This window comes from Ovis aries, chromosome 18, assembly GCF_016772045.2.
Source record: "Ovis aries strain OAR_USU_Benz2616 breed Rambouillet chromosome 18, ARS-UI_Ramb_v3.0, whole genome shotgun sequence".
Classification (NCBI taxonomy): domain Eukaryota; kingdom Metazoa; phylum Chordata; class Mammalia; order Artiodactyla; family Bovidae; genus Ovis; species Ovis aries.
In genome coordinates, this window is record NC_056071.1 from 27,984,463 (window position 1) to 28,001,407 (window position 16,945).

General features: G+C 45.3%; 1 protein-coding gene across 2 annotated transcripts in view; it reads left to right on the forward strand.

Moving 5' to 3' along the window:
• Positions 1-16,945, forward strand: part of OTUD7A (OTU deubiquitinase 7A) — a 388,394-nt gene that overhangs the window by 308,632 nt on the left and 62,817 nt on the right. For both annotated transcript variants that reach the window (XM_060401687.1, XM_042235175.2), the window contains exon 6: positions 1,719-1,937. In XM_060401687.1, the coding sequence (XP_060257670.1) occupies positions 1,719-1,937 (219 nt within the window). The remainder of the gene's footprint in view (positions 1-1,718; positions 1,938-16,945) is intronic.

A 16,945-nucleotide genomic window follows, 5' to 3' on the forward strand; every position in this document is an offset into this window, starting at 1 on the left:
TAAGCCATGAAGACATATGGATGACCTTGCCCAGCACCTTGCCTCTGCTGAGAGCATTGTGGGTTCATGTTACCTTGGGTGTTCAAGAAAACTGTTGGTCTTGAAGGATGGGGCAGTTTCTCTTTTCCCAGATTCCAGAAAGGTAGCTGGTGGCAAGAAATGTGACCTCAGCAAGGTCTGTGAGGGGCAGAGGGGCATGGGGTCTCCTCTTACCCTGCCCTGGGGGACAGGACAACCAACTGGCCCGTGTGCTCCCTGGCTCCTCTTCCTCATGGCCTATGTGGTCTGATCTCTCTTCTTGTCCTTCTTCAAAATACAACATACTTTAATCATCTTGAATGCATCTCAGAATGAAATTGAAGGTGAATCAGAACTATCCGTTTTGAAATACTCTGTCCTGAGACTTACCATGCAAATATATGAGGCCTCGGATAATTAAATTTGAGCTTAAAGTTAACTTATACCAGGGTCAAAGGCCTCTTGTTTTTCATCTGCTTTAGCAAAGTTACTTTATGGCAGTGCTATCATCTACTCTTACATGTGGGGGACTAGAGCTTCCCCTCTTGATGAAGGCGTGGGTATGGGCTTCCTGCCAGCACAGCAGGGGCAGAAGCACGGCTCAGAGAGGCATCAGCAGAGCACAGAACCTGACCCATGAGCAGGCTGATGTGAGTGGGAATCCATTCAACTTAAGTGGCCACATGTACTAATGAGTCTACCATAGGTAGAAAAGATTTGAAAATATTCATTGAAATGCCAGTCTGAATTTTGTTTTCTGGGCACAATTAAAAGAGGACTAGTGCCTTGCTAAAAGAATTCTTCATCGTTACAAATATTGATTGTAAAACTAAAAACTTATTCCTAATATCACACATTTAAGAATTCTTTAGCTATTAAGCACAGGGCTTTAAAAAATAAGTATGTTTTTTAAAATATTACTTCTTGATGGTAGCATTTAAATCAGATGGTCGACTTCCTAATAAAGTAACAGTTGTATTTTAGAGAAGTTCCACAGTGCATTTCTAATCCCTTGTTGGAAAGCCTAGGCAAAATAAAAATTTTTAAGATTGCCATGACAACAGAAAATCCAGACAGAATAGAGGCATGCAGTGGGTTAATAATTGTGTCCTGGGAATCTTCCTGCAGGGTGTGTTTATAAGAGTAACTTTAGTAGAGGTGACCTATCTTAAAATCCAAGCCACTGTGGAGAAAGCCCAATGGATTGCTTCTCACTTTAAAAATGCAAAAGCATAAAAGCAAAGGAAGTCCCCTGTATAGAATTTCATGCCTTGAGAGCTCTGCTGAACTGAGATCCATGTAACTTAAGACCCAGGAAGCAAGGCTGCTGATCTTTACAGATGCTGAGGAATATTTGTGTGGTAGACTTGCCCTTTGCCTCCTTCTGAATGGTTTCCTGACTAAGTGCCGTGTGCCAGGTGATGGTGATGTTAACCCAGCATGAAGGAGGCCTGCTGAGAACACTGGGAGCTGGCAAGGCTGGGGAGGGAGAGGTAATGGGTGTGCAGGTGTCCATGGGTGTGCCTCTGCATGTGTGGCGAGTGTGTACATGTGTGTATGTGTCCATGTGTGCTGCATGAGTGTGCCGTGTATGTTTACATGTGCATATGCATCCTGCGTGCTCGTGTGTGCACATGTGGGCTAGTGTGCACAACCACAGAGCCCCCCTCACTCTGCCCCCTTCACATTCCCCCACACAGAGAAGCGGCTCTCGCGGGGGATCTCCCACGCCAGCTCGGCCATCGTGTCCTTGGCACGGTCCCACGTGGCGAGCGAGTGCAGCAGCGAGCAGTTCCCGCTGGAGATGCCCATCTACACGTTCCAGCTTCCGGACCTGAGTGTGTACAGCGAGGACTTCCGGAGCTTCGTGGAACGGGACTTGATCGAACAGGCGACCATGGTGGCCCTGGAGCAGGCGGGTGAGTCCCCACCATTCAGGCCCCCTGGTCGGGAGGAGGGGGCGGGGGCAAGAGGGATGTGCGGTCCAGCTCCATGCTCTGTTGACTTGGGTGCCTGCAGGCCCTGCCCGGCCCTCGCCTGGCGCCAGTGGTGTGGGGTGAGGAGCACGTGGTGCTCAGATCTCCTGAGAGTTCCCTTTGTTCCTAATCAAGCCTGGCCAGGTCAGGTCCCCCCAGAGAACCCCAAGCTGCTTTGCCTTAACTTCTCTCCTTTCCTATCCACCCACGATGGCCCAAGTGGGTCCTAGACAAAAGACCCTATGCTTGGAGAGAAATAGGAGACCCTGGCACTTTCTGTGGACACAGGCAAGTTCATGGCCTCTCTCAGCCTCAGTTTTCCCCTCTGCAAAGACCTGAAAAGGATGGATGCCATTCTGGTGAGGCTGAGCATTAGACAGCACGGTGCCCTGTGGAACTGTTCCTGCCCTTCCCCACCCACACCTGCACCCCCAGCTCCAGGTTAAGGAAGCATACAACCTGACTTTGGTTTCCTGATCTCTTTAATGTTTCTCTGACATCCCGATGAGGACAGGATTCAGGGAGTAAACCAAACTTGTCTTCTTTGGAGTTCCTAAGAATAAACTAACTCGTTCCAAACAAATTCTGAAACAGACCTTGGTTCTTTCTGAGACAGGCAGCCTCTGTCTCCCTCATGATCATTTGCACTATAAATCTTTCCGTAGTCACATGTTTGGGGCTTCTCAGACATGCGTGTAGAGGATCCTGTGCCTTCTTCTCAGGCCCCTGTGCATCCTCCGTGGGGCCACTAAATCCCCAAAGATGAAGAGGGGCTGGTGGTGAGTGGGGCCTTACTTGTGCTGGGCAGGCTGGCAGCCAGGTCTCAGCCCAGGACTTGGAAGCCTCACCCTCAGGGTATTTGGCTTAATAACAGGATCCACATTCCTGATACCTGTGTTGGATCTGATGTTGTGACTGTTTTCTCCACTGCTGCACAGCTGCCAAACACAGCTCAGAGACCAGCCGCCACATCTGGTCCTGTCTTACCTCCAGGCCCTCTCTCTGGATTAGCCACGGTAGCTCAGATGGTAAAGAATATGCCCACAGTGCCAGAGACCTGACTTCAGTGGGGAAGGTCCTCTGGAAGAGGAAATGGCAACCCACTCCAGTATTCTTGCCTGGAGAATTCCATGAGCAGAGGAGCCTAGAAGGCTACAGTCCATGTAAGGCTATAGTCCATGGGGTCGAAAGAGCTGGACACAACTGAACAACTAACACTAAAGCCCTCTCTCTAGAGGCTGGCTATTTTAAAGATGCCTCTATGAGATAGTTTAAGCCTAATATTCACTAGTCTCAGAGAAGGGAAACTCGGGGTAAGTTACAAAGGAAAAAAATTCATGAACTAATTTCTCTTGAAGGCCACGGTAGCCGAGTGCTTGACGGAGCTTGGCCTCGAGCATGATCGGTAGCACTGATAATTGCTGCCTCACTTAAGGCCCCAGTCCTGGTAAAGGGCATGGAGGCCACCATACCAGCCTTCTCCTCCAGCCTTATCATACTCAGCAAGAGCTTTTGCTCTTTTGGAAGGTCTTTTCTGTTATTTTTTTCCGATGGATCACATATTAATTTTTACTTACCTTTTACCTCCCAAACCAGCATTTTAAAGGGGTACTGCTTGACTCTTTGCAAATGTTCACTCTCCGATGACGAGTCATCTGGCTTGCTTTGCATTTTGGGTTTTCCTCTGACCTGGGTGCACTTTCCTGCCTCCTTTCACTACCTTTCTCTTCAGCCTCTCCTGCCTGTGAAAACCTTGAGCCTCTGCTCCTTCAAATGGCTCTTGGGGAGTTGTTTGTTCTCGCATTAATCTGTCAGTGTCAACCTGCCAGCAGCCTTGTTGGCGTCATGGAAGCAGTCAGCAAAGTGCATGGTGTGTGTGTCCTGTGACTCCAAAATTTTCAGGGGCTGCGGACAGCACCCCATCAGTGCTGAAGGAGGCCTTTGGAGGCTGGCCAGTGCCCCAGCCTTCAGGACCACGATCCCGGGCAGGGAGAGCCTGAAAATCAGGGTTCTGCCGAGAACAGGGAGGAGAGGACTGGAAAATAGTGGAGGGTGGAACAAATGTGCATTCCTCTCTGCCCCGCTGCCTACCATCCATCGACTTCTCTGTACCTGTCTTTAAGCCGTAGACCGACCATCCTTCAGGCCTTTTCTGTGCCTGGATGCTGGTGGGAATCTGGCTGAGGCCCAGGAGTCCCAGGCAGCCCCCCACCTCGGCTGGGTGAAGAGCCAGGGAGCTGGGAGGCAGCCTCGGCTTGGTCCCTCGGGCCCTGCTGTCACTCTGCATGGGGCAGGCAGAGCTCCGCGGAGGAACAGCGGGGAGAGAGCTGCTCGACATGGCCACATGTAGTGTGTCAGCTCCCTTGTCCAGTAGTTAGGTGTTCAGATCACTGTGAATCAACTGCTGATAAGCAGTACTATTTACTGGGTTTATGAGAGACGGAAATACGGATCTCAAAAAAATTTAGTGAAAAAAATCTGCTTGTTCAAGACATAATGCAAGTTGTGTTTGGAAGGAAATATAAACTCTGTCTCAGGGCCTCAGGGTGGGGGACTTTTCTCTCTCCCTGGGGGCTCATGTGATCCAGGCCCATACTCCAGCTCCATTCCCTCCAAGCCCAGCACAGAGCAGACGTCCAGAGTGGCTCCCCAGCTCCACAAGGCACACAGGCAGCCCTACCTGTTTGAGAAGCCTCTGTATTGAGTGGTGAAGCTTCACCTCCCACAAAACCCACAGGAGAGGGCGTGCCATTCTCTGTAGGCCTTAAAACCCCAGAAGACATGACCCACTCCGGCCCCGTGATAGGAGGAGATGACAGGAGGGCCAGGTCTTCAGGACATAAAGCCACTGACCCCCTGAGAGAGAAAAGAAGTGCCTCACATTCTTCATTTAGTCTGAGAATTCAAGGAAGTATTCGTCTCTCAACCTGCTGAGTTCACACTTAAGAAGACTCAGAGATCATGAGTCTCTCGGTTTGGAAAACAACGTCTGGTGCTCCTGCCCCTTTCAGGCACCCCTGCCCCTTTTGGACACCCCTGAATGGGATGAGATGGCATGATGCTTCAGCAAGTATGTGGGTCCAAAGGCAGAGGCATGTCTGTGTCCCTGCACACAGTGCAGTCATCGTGTGCAGAAAAAGTGGGGACGCCTCGGAGTTTGCTGTTGAGTCTGTCTCCACAGGAGGAGAGTTGGATTGGAGTGAGTCTGACAGAGAAGTTCTAACATGTGCAGGTTTTTGAAGGCCTCGTGAGTCAGCCCAGCCCTGCAGGTCAGCTGGAGCCTCACTTCCTTCCATTTTAATGTAGGAGATAAGACAGCTGCCAGAACTGCACCCACAGCAAGCCTGAATTGCAGTCCCACAGACACCCCATCGAGGTGCTGGAAATCTCATCATTATGAACCACGCAGGTGAAGTTGTTGCCCTCATGGAGATGAGGGTCTAGTGGGAAAGAAAGATGATAGGGCAGACCATCCATACGGCACAAGACCATGCGGTAGGTGCTCCGAGGAGAAGGGAGGGAGCCCAAGGCAGGGTTCTTGAGGGCAAGGAGGAATGAGCCATGGGACACACTCAAAGCCTTGGCTCATTTAAGGAAGGCAGAATATGGGAGCAGATGGGATGAAGGCTGGCAGGGTTGGAAAGGAAGGTGATAGAATGGCAGCCAGGGGCCAGGGAGCACTCCTGAGCCTCAGGGTTAAGAGTAGGGAGGTTGTGCAGCCCCAGGAGGGCTTTAAGAAGGGGTGGTGACATGTTTGTATTCACACTGACGTGTCCTGGCTGTTCTTTTGAGAGTGGACTCTGCAGAGGAAAACGGAGCAGGAAGAGCAGCAGATAGCCCAGAGCCTTGGGGGTAGCAGTGGAGGTGGCAGGAAATAGCTAGATGTGAACCAGGATCTGTTTTGAGGAAGGTCCTACAGATTTCACTGATGGATTGGATGGGGCAATAGCAGAAAGAGAAGAGTCAAGCATGACCCTGCTTGATGGTAGGTAGATGGTGGTGCCATGTGGAGACATAGACCCCTGGAAGAGGGGTTGGCGGTGACATAGAAGCAAAGTCTCAAATCCTATTGAGACTTGGAAAGTTGGCATCCAGTTGAACATGTGGGTCTGGAGTTCAGGAGCAGTCTGAGCTAAAGAAGCAGATGTGGGAGTTAGTGTGGGATGAAGTCCAAGGGAGGGGATTCACTCATCGTAGGTACCTCCTGCAGCACTCCTGACAGCCCTGTGCACTGTTGGGTACCAGCTGGATGAGGAAGTCAGGAGCATGGGTGAAACATAACGGAGACAGAACAGGAGCGAATCCTCACAGTCCCCCTGGAGGAAATCTCAGAAGCATTTGCAGAGCACAGTGATGCCCAGAGAAAGTGATTCAATGGCCCTAGGGTGAATGTGGTGGCTGCAGAAGGGCCGCAATATTAAAGAGAATCACAGGGCAAGAATGAGCTCGCCTTTCTCATAGAAATTGTCTCGTTATGCTTTCATCCAAGAGTTTTCATGGGTGACAAGCAAAATGACATCTTATTTTAAACTGTGGTAACCATCTGTTCATCAGGCACTCTGTCTATCAGATCTAGTCCCTTAAATCTATTTCTCACTTCCACTGTAACTTATATGCAGAGTACATCTTGAGAAACACTGGGCTGGAGGAAGCACAAGCTGGAATCAAGATTGCCAGGAGAAATATCAATAACATCATATATGCAGGTGACACCACCCTTCTGGCAGAAAGTGAAGATGAACTAACGAGCTTCTTGATAAAAGTGAAAGAGGAGAGTGAAAAAGTTGGCTTAAAGCTCAACAGTCAAAAAACTAAGATCATGGCATCCGGTCCCATCACTTCATGGCAAATAAATGGGGGAACAGTGGCTGACTTTATTTTGGGGGGCTCCAAAATCACTGCAGATGGTGACTGTAGCCATAAAATTAAAAGACGCTTACTCCTTGGAAGGAAAGTTATGACCAACCTAGACAGCATACTAAAAAGCAGAGACATTACTTTGCCAACAAAAGTCCATCTCATCAAGGCTATGGTTTTCCAGTAGTCATGTATGGATGTGAGAGTTGGACTATAAAGAAGTCTGAGAGCCGAAAAATTGATGCTTTTGAACTGTGGTGTTGGAGAAGACTCTTGAGAGTCCCTTGGACTGCAAGGAGTTCCAGCCAATCCATCCTAAAGGAGATCAGTCCTGGGTGTTCATTGGAAGGACTGATGTGGAAGCTGAAACTCCAATACTTTGGCCACCTGATGCAAAGAGCTGACTCATCTGAAAAGACCCTGATGCTGGGAAAGATTGAAGGCAGGAGGAGAAGGGGATAACAGAGGATGAGATGGTTGGATGGCATCACCAACTCAATGGAGATGAGTTTGACTAGACTCCGGGAGTTGGTGATGGACAGGGAGGCCTGGCGTGTTGTGGTCCATGGGGTTGTGAAGAATCAAACGCAACTGAGCAACTGAACTGAACTGAACCATCTGTCCTGGGCTTCCCCAGTGGCTCAGTGGTAAAGAATCTACCTGCAATGCAACAGACTCGGGTTTGATCCCTGGGTCAGGAAGATCCCCTGGAGAAAGAAATAGCAACCCACTCCAGTGTTCTTGCCTGGGAAATCCCATGGACAGAGAAGCCTGGTGGCCTATAATCCATGGGGTAGCAAAAGCATCAAACACAGCTTAAAGACTAAACAACAACAACCATCTATTACAAAGCCCAAATAAATTACTTAGAAAAGGCAGAGTAAGTGACTAATAGCCCCTCACCTGTATGTAATACCACAGCCTCATATTGGTGATGTTCATCTGATTTTCTTCTTTGTAGGAGCTCAAGATTTCATTTTTGTTTCTTAACATTCACAGTACTAGTTCCCATGGTTTTTTGGCCTGCTCTTAAATGAAGTCATTTGTGTGGGGAGATGTGAATGATCACGCTGTCAGAGCTTGGAGTAGAAACTGTGAGCCATATTCTCAGTCCTATTGCTCCTGCGAAGAGTCCTTAATCTTGGGCATCCCATTCTGGATACAGCTGGAGACATTAGAATAGCACTGGGCCATTTTTGGTTCTCCAGAGGCTGTAAGGTGCTGGCATTTACCATAGCTGGGTGATCCTCCAGGGTGGTCACTGCTGACTCACAGCCTCAGGAATGCTTTCAACTGGATGAGAGTCTTTACCTCTGGGACCCAACTTAAATCAGAAGTTGAACTTAAATCTTAAGTTGACTTATATCTTTTTGTTGTCTTCCTGTGGTCTTTCCTGTAAAAGGCCTTCAGGGGAGAGAAGGAGGCAGAATGAGCTCTGTGGTGTCTCTTGCAAGGACATTGTTCCTATCAGATTAGGGCCCCACCCTACTGACTTCATTTAACTTTAATTACTTCCTTAGAAGTCCCATCTCCAAACATAGCCATGCCAGGGTTAGAGCTTTAGCATATGAAGGGGGAACACAAACATTCAAGCCCTAACAGGCTGGTTATTTCAGACTTTTGGATATGTAAAGTATGCACAATGAGCTGCGGCTGCTTGGCACTGGAGCGGTGACTTTGCAGCCCTGGAGCAACTTTGAGGAGATACCCCATGTCCAAGGGCAAAGGATAAGCCCCAGCAAGATGGTAGGAGTGGTGAAATTGAGTTTAGAATCAAATCCTATATCCGCCAGAGATGCTCAGAGGGCTCAAACAAACCTTGTGTGCACCAGGACCCAGAGACCCCACAGAGACTGAGACAGTACTGTGTTTGAGTGTCTCCTGTGGAGGTATGGGTCAGCAGGGGCCTGCCACAAGGGGCAGAGGCTCTGGGTGCAGCAGACCTGGGTATGGCATAAGCCCTCTTGGAGGCTGTCACCGTTAACCCCACCATAGAGCCACCAGAACTTACACAGGACTGGGGACAGACTCTTGGAGGTCACAAACAGAACCTTGTGTGCACCAGGACCCAGGAGAAAGGAGCAGCGACCCCACAAGAGACTGACCCAGACTTGCTCATGAGTGTCCAGGAGGGTGGAGGTGTGGGTCAGCAGTGGCCTGCTGCAGGGCTGGGGGCACTGAGTGTAGCAGTGTGTGCATGGGACCTTTTGAAGGAGCTCACCGTTATCTTCATTACCTCCACCATAGTTTGGTCTCAGGTCAAATAACAAGGAGGGAACACAGCCCCACCCTTCAACAGAAAATTGGATTAAAGATTTACTGAGCATGGCCCCACCCATCAGAACAAGACCCAGTTTCCCCCTCAGTCTCTCCCATCAGGAAGCTTCCATAAGCCTCTTCTTCTCCATCAGGGGGCAGAGAGACTGAAAACCACAATCACAGACAACTAACCAATCTGATCAAATGGACCACAGCCTTGTCTAACTCAGTGAAACTATCAGACATGCCGTATAGGGCCACCCAAGACGGATGGGTCGTGGTGGAGAGTTCTGACAAAACGTGGTCCACTGGAGAAAGGAATGGCAAACTACTTCAGTATTCTTACCTTGAGAACCCCATGAACGATATAAAAAGGCAAAAAGATAGGACACTGAAAGATGAACGCCCCAGGTCAGTAGGTGCCCAGTATGCTTCTAGAGATCAGTGGAGAAATAACTCCAGAAAGAATGAAGAGATGGAGCCAAGGCAAAAACAGCCCCCACTTGTGGATGGGACTGGTGATGGGAGTAAAGTCCGATGCTATAAAGAGCAATATTGCATAGGAACTTGGAGTGAGTATTAGGTCCATGAATCAAGGCAAATTGGAAGTGGTCAAACAGGAGATGGCAAGAGTGAACATTCACATTTTAGGAATCAGTGAACTGAAATGGACTGGAACGGGTGAATTTAACTCAGATGACCATTATATCTACTACTGTGGGCAAGAATCCCTTAGGAAAAATGGAGTAGCCATCGTAGTCAACAAAAGAGTCCAAAATGCAGTACTTGGATGCATTCTCAAAAACGACAGAATGATCTCTTCGTTTCCAAGGCAAACCATTCAATATCACAGTAATCCAAGTCTATGCACTGACTAGTAATGCTGAAGAAGCTGAAGTTGAATGGTTCTATGAAGACCTACAAGACCTTCTAGAACTAACACTCAAAAAAAATGTCCTTTTCATTATAGGGCCTGGAATGCAAAAGTAGGAAGTCAAGAAATACCTGGAGTAATGGGCAAATTTGGCCTTGGAATGCGGAATGAAGCAGGGCAAAGGCTAATAGAGTTTTGCCAAGAGAATGCACTGGTCGTAGCAAACACCCTCTTCCAACAACACAAGAGAACACTCTACACATGGACATCACCATATGGTCAACACCAAAGTCAGATTGATTATATTCTTTGCAGCCAAAGATGGAGAAGCTCTATACAGTCAGCAAAACCAAGACCTGGAGCTGACTGTGGCTCAGATCATGAACTCCTTATTGCCAAATTCAGACTGAAACTGAAGAAACTGTGAAAACCACTAGACCATTCAGGTATGACCTAAATCAAATCCCTTATGTTTATACAGTGGAAGTGACAAATAGATTCAAAGGATTAGATCTGATAGAGTGCCTGAAGAACTATGAACAGAAATTTGTGACATTGTACAGGAGGCAGTGATCAAGACCATCCCCAAGAAAAACAAATGCAAAGAGGCAAAATGTTTGTCTGAGGAGGCCTTACAAATAGCTATAAAAAGAAGAGAAGCGAAAGGCAAAGGAGAAAAGGAAAGAAATACCCATTTGAATGCAGAGTTCCAAAGAAGAGCAAGGAGAGATAAGAAAGCCTTCCTCAGTGATCAATGCCAAGAAATAGAGGAAAACAATAGAATGGGAAAGACTAGAGATCTCGTCAAGAAAATTAGAGATACCAAGGGACTTTTCACGTAAAGATGGGCACAATAAAGGACAGAAATGGTATGGACTTAACAGAAGCAGAAGACAATAAGAAGAGGTGGCAAGAATACACAGAACTATACAGAAAAGATCTTCTCGACCCAGATAATCACGATGGTGTGATCACTCACATAGAGCCAGACATCCTGGAATGCAAAGTCAAGTGGGCCTTAGGAAATATCACTATGAACAAAGCTAGTGGAGGTGATGGAATTCCAGTTGAGCTATTTCAAATCCTAAAAGATGATGCTGTGAAAGTGCTGCACTCAGTATGCCAGCAAATCTGAAAAACTCAGCAGTGGCCACAGGACTGGAAAAGGTCAGTTTTCATTCCAATCCCAAAGAAAGGCAATGCCAAACAATGTTCAAACTATCGCACAATTGCACTCATCTCACACGCTAGCAAAATAATGCTCAAAATTCTCCAAGCCAGGGTTCAACAGTACATGAACCATGAACTTCCAGATGTTGAAGCTGGATTTAGAAAAGTCTGAGGAACCAGAGATCAAATTGCCAACATCTGCTGGATCATTGAAAAAGCAAGAGAGTTCCATAAAAACATCTACTTCTGCTTTATTGACCATGCAAAAGCCTTTGACTATGTGGATCACACCAAACTGTGGAAAATTCTGAAAGAGATGGGAATACCAGACCACCTGACCTGTCTCCTGAGAAATCTGTATGCAGGTCAAGAAGCAACAGTTAGAACTGGACATGGAACAACAGACTGGTCCCAGATTGGGAAAGGAGTATGTCAAGGCTGTATATATTGTCACCCTGCTTATTTAACTTATATGCAGAGTACATCATGGGAAATGCTGGACTGGATAAAGCACAAACTGGAATTAAGATTTCCGGGAGAAATATCAATAACCTCAGATATGCAAATGATACCACCCTTATGGCAGAAGCAAGGAAGAACTAAACAGCCTCTTGATGAAAGTAAAAGAGGAGAGTGAAAAAGTTGGCTTAAAGCTCAACATTCAGAAAACAAAGATTATGGCATCTGGTCCCATCACTTCATGGCAAATAGATGGGGAAACAATGGAAACAGTGACAGACTTTATTTTGGGGGGCCCCAAAATCACTGCAGATGGTGACTACGGCCATGAAATTTAAAGATGTTTGCTCCTTGGAAGAAAAGTTATGACCAATGTAGACAGCATATTAAAAAGCAGAGACATTACTTTGCCCACAAAGGCTCCCCTAGTCAAAGCTATGGTTTTTCCAATAGTCATGTATGGATGTGAGAGTTGGACTATAAAGAAAGCTGAATGCTGAAGAATTGATGCTTTTGAACTGTGGTGTTGGAGAAAACTCCTAAGAGTCCCTTGGACAGCAAGGACATCCAACGAGTCCATCCTAAAGGAGATCAGTCCTGGGTGTTCTTTGGAAGGACTGATGCTGAAGCTGAAACTCCAATGCTTTGACCACCTGATGCAAAGAACTGACTCATTTGAAAAGACCCTGATGCTGGGAAAGATTGAAGGCAGAAGGAGAAGGGGACGACAGAGGATGAGATGGCTGGATGTCATCACCAACTCAGTGGACATGAGTTTGAGTAAACTCCAGGAGCTGGTGATGGACAGGGAAGTCTGTTGTGAGCAGTCCATGGGGTCTCAAAGAGTTAGACACAACTGAGCAACTGAACTGAATTGATGCACTATGAACATTCTTGTACATGTTTTCAATAAACACAGGAATATATTTTTGAGGATACATACCTAGGAGTGGTATTGTTATGGAATCCAAGCTCGTTCTGCTCACAGCACAACAGACTAATAAACTGAGAGTTGAGTTGTTTTGCCGGGAATAAGGACTTTATTTGGAAAGCCAGCAAACTGAGAAGGTGGTGAACTTGTGTCCCAAAGAACCATCTTGCCTGAGTTAGAATTCAAGTTCCTTTTACACTAAAAAGGGGAGAGAGTAAAGTCAAACACTTTCTGGTTCCCATCAGCTTCTGGAGGGGATATGTTAATTTCTTCCTCTCTGCAGTCATTCACAGGTGGGCCAGGTCTAAATATTTCCTGTTAGCTAAATAAAGGTATTTTAGCTTAATGCTCATTACCTGGGAGGCATGGTTTCTGGAGATGGGCCATTATGTGTAATGTAAGTTTATAGGTAACATTCCTTTAGTGATTGACTTAAAATACAGAGGCTCTTCCCTATTACAGTATTGTTGGGTTATAGGATTTACATATGTTCTGCTTTATAATAGTCTTCCAAATACTTTTCCAAAATGGATGTACCAATTCACTCTTCCAGTGTTGAGAGTTCTGGATGTTCTGTATTTTTTGTCTTTCTGTTTTACTCACTGTGCTGGATGTATGTCCCATAGTGGCTTTAATTTTTATTTTCTGATGGTTAATGAAGTTGAATATCTTTTCATGTTACTGTCCATTGATTATCCTCTTTCATTGGATGCCTTTTCAGGTTTTTTGCCCTTTTTTAACCTTCATCTTCTTGTTTGATTTGTGGGAATTCTTTATACATGATGAATATAAAAGTCCTTTATCAGATGTGTGTTACAAATACCTTCACCCACTCTGTGGGCTGTCCTTTTACCGACTGATACACTTCAATGAACAGATGATATAATGCTAAAGTAGTTCAATTTACCTTTTTTTCCTCTTTCCTCAGAACTTCTATTTTGGTTTAAGAAATCGTTGCCTACCCCAGGTTTCTGAAGATAAAAACTCTTTCTTTCACAAATCTACAACCCACCTAAAAAATGACTTTTACGTGTGGTGTGACATGTAGTGAAAGTCCATTTTCCCATGTGTTTACATACCTACCTTGGTACCGTCACTGAAACCATTTTTCTCTGCTGTGCTGCAAGGTAACATTTGAGATAAAGCAGGTGATTGTATATGTGAGAGTCTGATTTGGACTCTGTTTTGTTCCTTTAGTGCATCTGTCCTTAACACAAGCTGACCATAGTTTTATACGTCATATCATGCAGTGTAAGTCCTCCAGCTTTGTTCTTCTTCTTATCATTTGTCTTTGCTATTCTCAGCCTTTACATTTCTACATAAATTACTGTGTATATGTGCTATATAGAATAATTATATATTTAATATGGAATCTCTATGTTAATTAATCTGTAGATCAAGTGAGAGAAAATTTGTATCTTCACAATATTAAGTTGCCTAATCAATGAACATGATATGTTCCTTAACTCTTTCATAAATAGTTTTTAATTTTCAAAGTAAGGGTCTTGAACATTATTCATTAGATTATGCATTTTATGTATTTTGTTATATTGTAAAGAAATGCTCTTAAAATGCCAGCATCAGCTGAGATATAGAAATATAGTTTATTGTTTTTTATTAATCTTGTATTCTAGAACCTTTCTAAATTTATTTATAAACTGTAGTAGATTGTAGAATTTTTTTGGACTTTCTAGGTCCATGATCTATAAAAAACAAAGAATGATAGTTTTATTTTTTCCTTTCCAATTGAGTGGGGGTAGGTTCTTTTTGTCTTGCTACATTGTATAGGTCTTCCAGGAAATTTTTGAATTGGAGAGTTAATAGCAGATACCCTCAGCTAATTTCCAGTCTCAGAGGGAAAGTACTATTTTACCAGTAAATATGATATTAGCTGTAGCATTTTTATAGATACTATAATACATATGAGATTAAGGTAGTTACCTTCCATTCCCAGTTTGCTAAGTTTCTATCTTTCATAAATGATGTTGAAAGTTATCAAATGCTTTTTCTCTATCCTTTAAAGTGATCGCATGATTTTCCTCTTTTTTTTCTGTCCGTTGGTGGGTTATATTGATTGATTTTCAAATGGTTACTCACTCGTACATTCCTGGAGTAAACCTCAAACCTCATTTAGTTATGGTATCATTGCTTTTGTGTATCACTAAATTTGATTTGCTAGTGTTTTGATTAGGATTTTGACATCTATGTTCATGAGAAATAGTAATCTTTTGTTTCCCGTAATGTTCACATTAGCTTTTAATATGAAGATTAGTTTAGCCTCAAGAAAAGAGTTGTAAAGTCTGTCCTCTGTTTCTGTTCTGTGGAGGAGTGTCTACAAGATTGAGGTTATAGCTTTTTTAAATGATTGGAAAAATGCACTCCGAAACCACATGATCATGTGGCTGTGTTTTGTGTGTGTTTTAAAATTACAGACTCGATTTCTTTTAAGAGCTTTTGAGCTATTTAGAATCTCTGTTTCTTCTTATGTCATTTTGAAATGGTTTTGAAGAATTTGTCTATTTTATCTAAATTCTCAGATGGTTATGTTAGCTCATATTATTTTTTTAATGTCAGTAGGATCTGTGATGATGGCCTGTTTTTTTCTTTTTTAGAAAATTTTATTTGTTTATTTGACTGCACCGTTTCTCAATGTGGTGCCCAGCACCTTCAATCTGCATTGCAGCATGCGAGATCTTTTAGTTGTGGCTTGTGAACTCTTAGCCATGGCACGTGGGATCTAGTTCCCAGACCAGGGCTGAACCCAGCCCCCCTACACTGGGAGCACAAGTCTTGGCCACTGGGCCATCAGCGAAGTCCTAATGGTCCCTTTTTCGTTTCCAGTGTTGTTCTTTGAAATTTCCTTTGGTTTTCATTAACAATGTTGCTAGGGACATGTGAATCCTATTAATCTAATCCAGAAACCTATCTTGGTCTCCACTGGCTTTTCCTTGGTACATTTATTTCCTGTTTCATTAACCTCTGCTCTTTATTTTCATTCCTTCTGTCCTTTTCATTTGGGTTAGATGTGTTCTTTCTTCTGGCTTCATGAAATGGAAGTTTATATCACTATATCTTCTTTGGCAGTATGCTATAATGTTGCAAATGCTATAAAGCCATAAATGTCTTTCTGTGCAGTGTTTTGGGCTCAGTTGGTAAAAAATCCACCTGCAATGCAGGAGACCTTGGTTCGATTTCTGGGTCAGGAAGATCAACTGGAGAAGAGATAGGCTACCCACTCCAGTATTCTTGGGCTTCCCTTTTGGCTCAGCTGATAAAGAATCCACCTGCAATGTGGGAGACCTGGGTTTACTCCCTTGGTTGGGAAGATTCCCTGGAGAAAGGAAAGGCAGTATTCTGGCCTGGAGAATTCCATGCACTGTGTAGTCCATGGGGTTGCAAAGAGTTGGACACGACTGAGCGACTTTCACTGATGAGTGATCCTCATTGGGCCATTCTCACCTTGTTTTGTGCTGAGGCTGAGGTGACCACCCCAAAAAAGGAATATCAGGCCAGGATCGCCAGGCCTCCATGGGGGGCGGGGGTATCCAGTTTTGACTGGAGTCCAGTAGTGGGTTAATTCAAACGTTTCCAATGGGGTGAAAATGGCAGTCATGTCATGGGGGTGACAAGTCTGAAAGGGATACCTGTTGGGTGGATGCCACCTCCCCCTGCCAGAGGTTCCAGTCAGCAAAAGCATTGATCATAGACTCTTGGAACTCAAAGGGACACTGGGATTGTAGGGCCCCAAAGTAGCAAATGTACTAGAGTTTGCTGGACCACTTCCAGCTTAGCCTCATGGGCTGGCTCCATGTATGGGAAACTGGTTTGCAAGTTGGAGGTCATAAAAGACCAACTAGAATGCCCAGGTGAGGCATATCGCATCTCCAACTCAGAACCTAAAAGAGGAGCCCTTGGGTGAGGCATATTGCATCTCCAACTGAGAACCCAAGTAGGAGCCCTCTTTTGGCAGTGGATTGTGATGGCTGGAGAGACTGCAGTTTTCCTTGACCACCAGAGAGATTGATCATTGCAAATCCCCAACAGCATCCCAAGAAACTTGACTTCACAAGGATGCTCTTAAATTTTGTTGGGACTTTTCAGCCACCCAGCTGGCTGAGGTATGATATCACAGAGTCCAGGCCCCGAGGCTGAGCTTCTGATGTGCAAGTCAGCAGTCATCATCTACAAGGTGAAAGCTTGGACCCCTTGAGTAGAGGCCTCCTGCGCAACCCTGACTCACTCACCAGGAGTAAATGGCAGGAGCATTTTCCCCATTTGCCCTTCTCAACCTGCAGCTCTTCTGATCAGAATAATCCCCTTTGGCATTTGTGGGATGGGACATCCATGCATGTGAACTTAATTCCTGTTGTACGTTCAAGTTCAGAAGCAGCAACAAGTCTG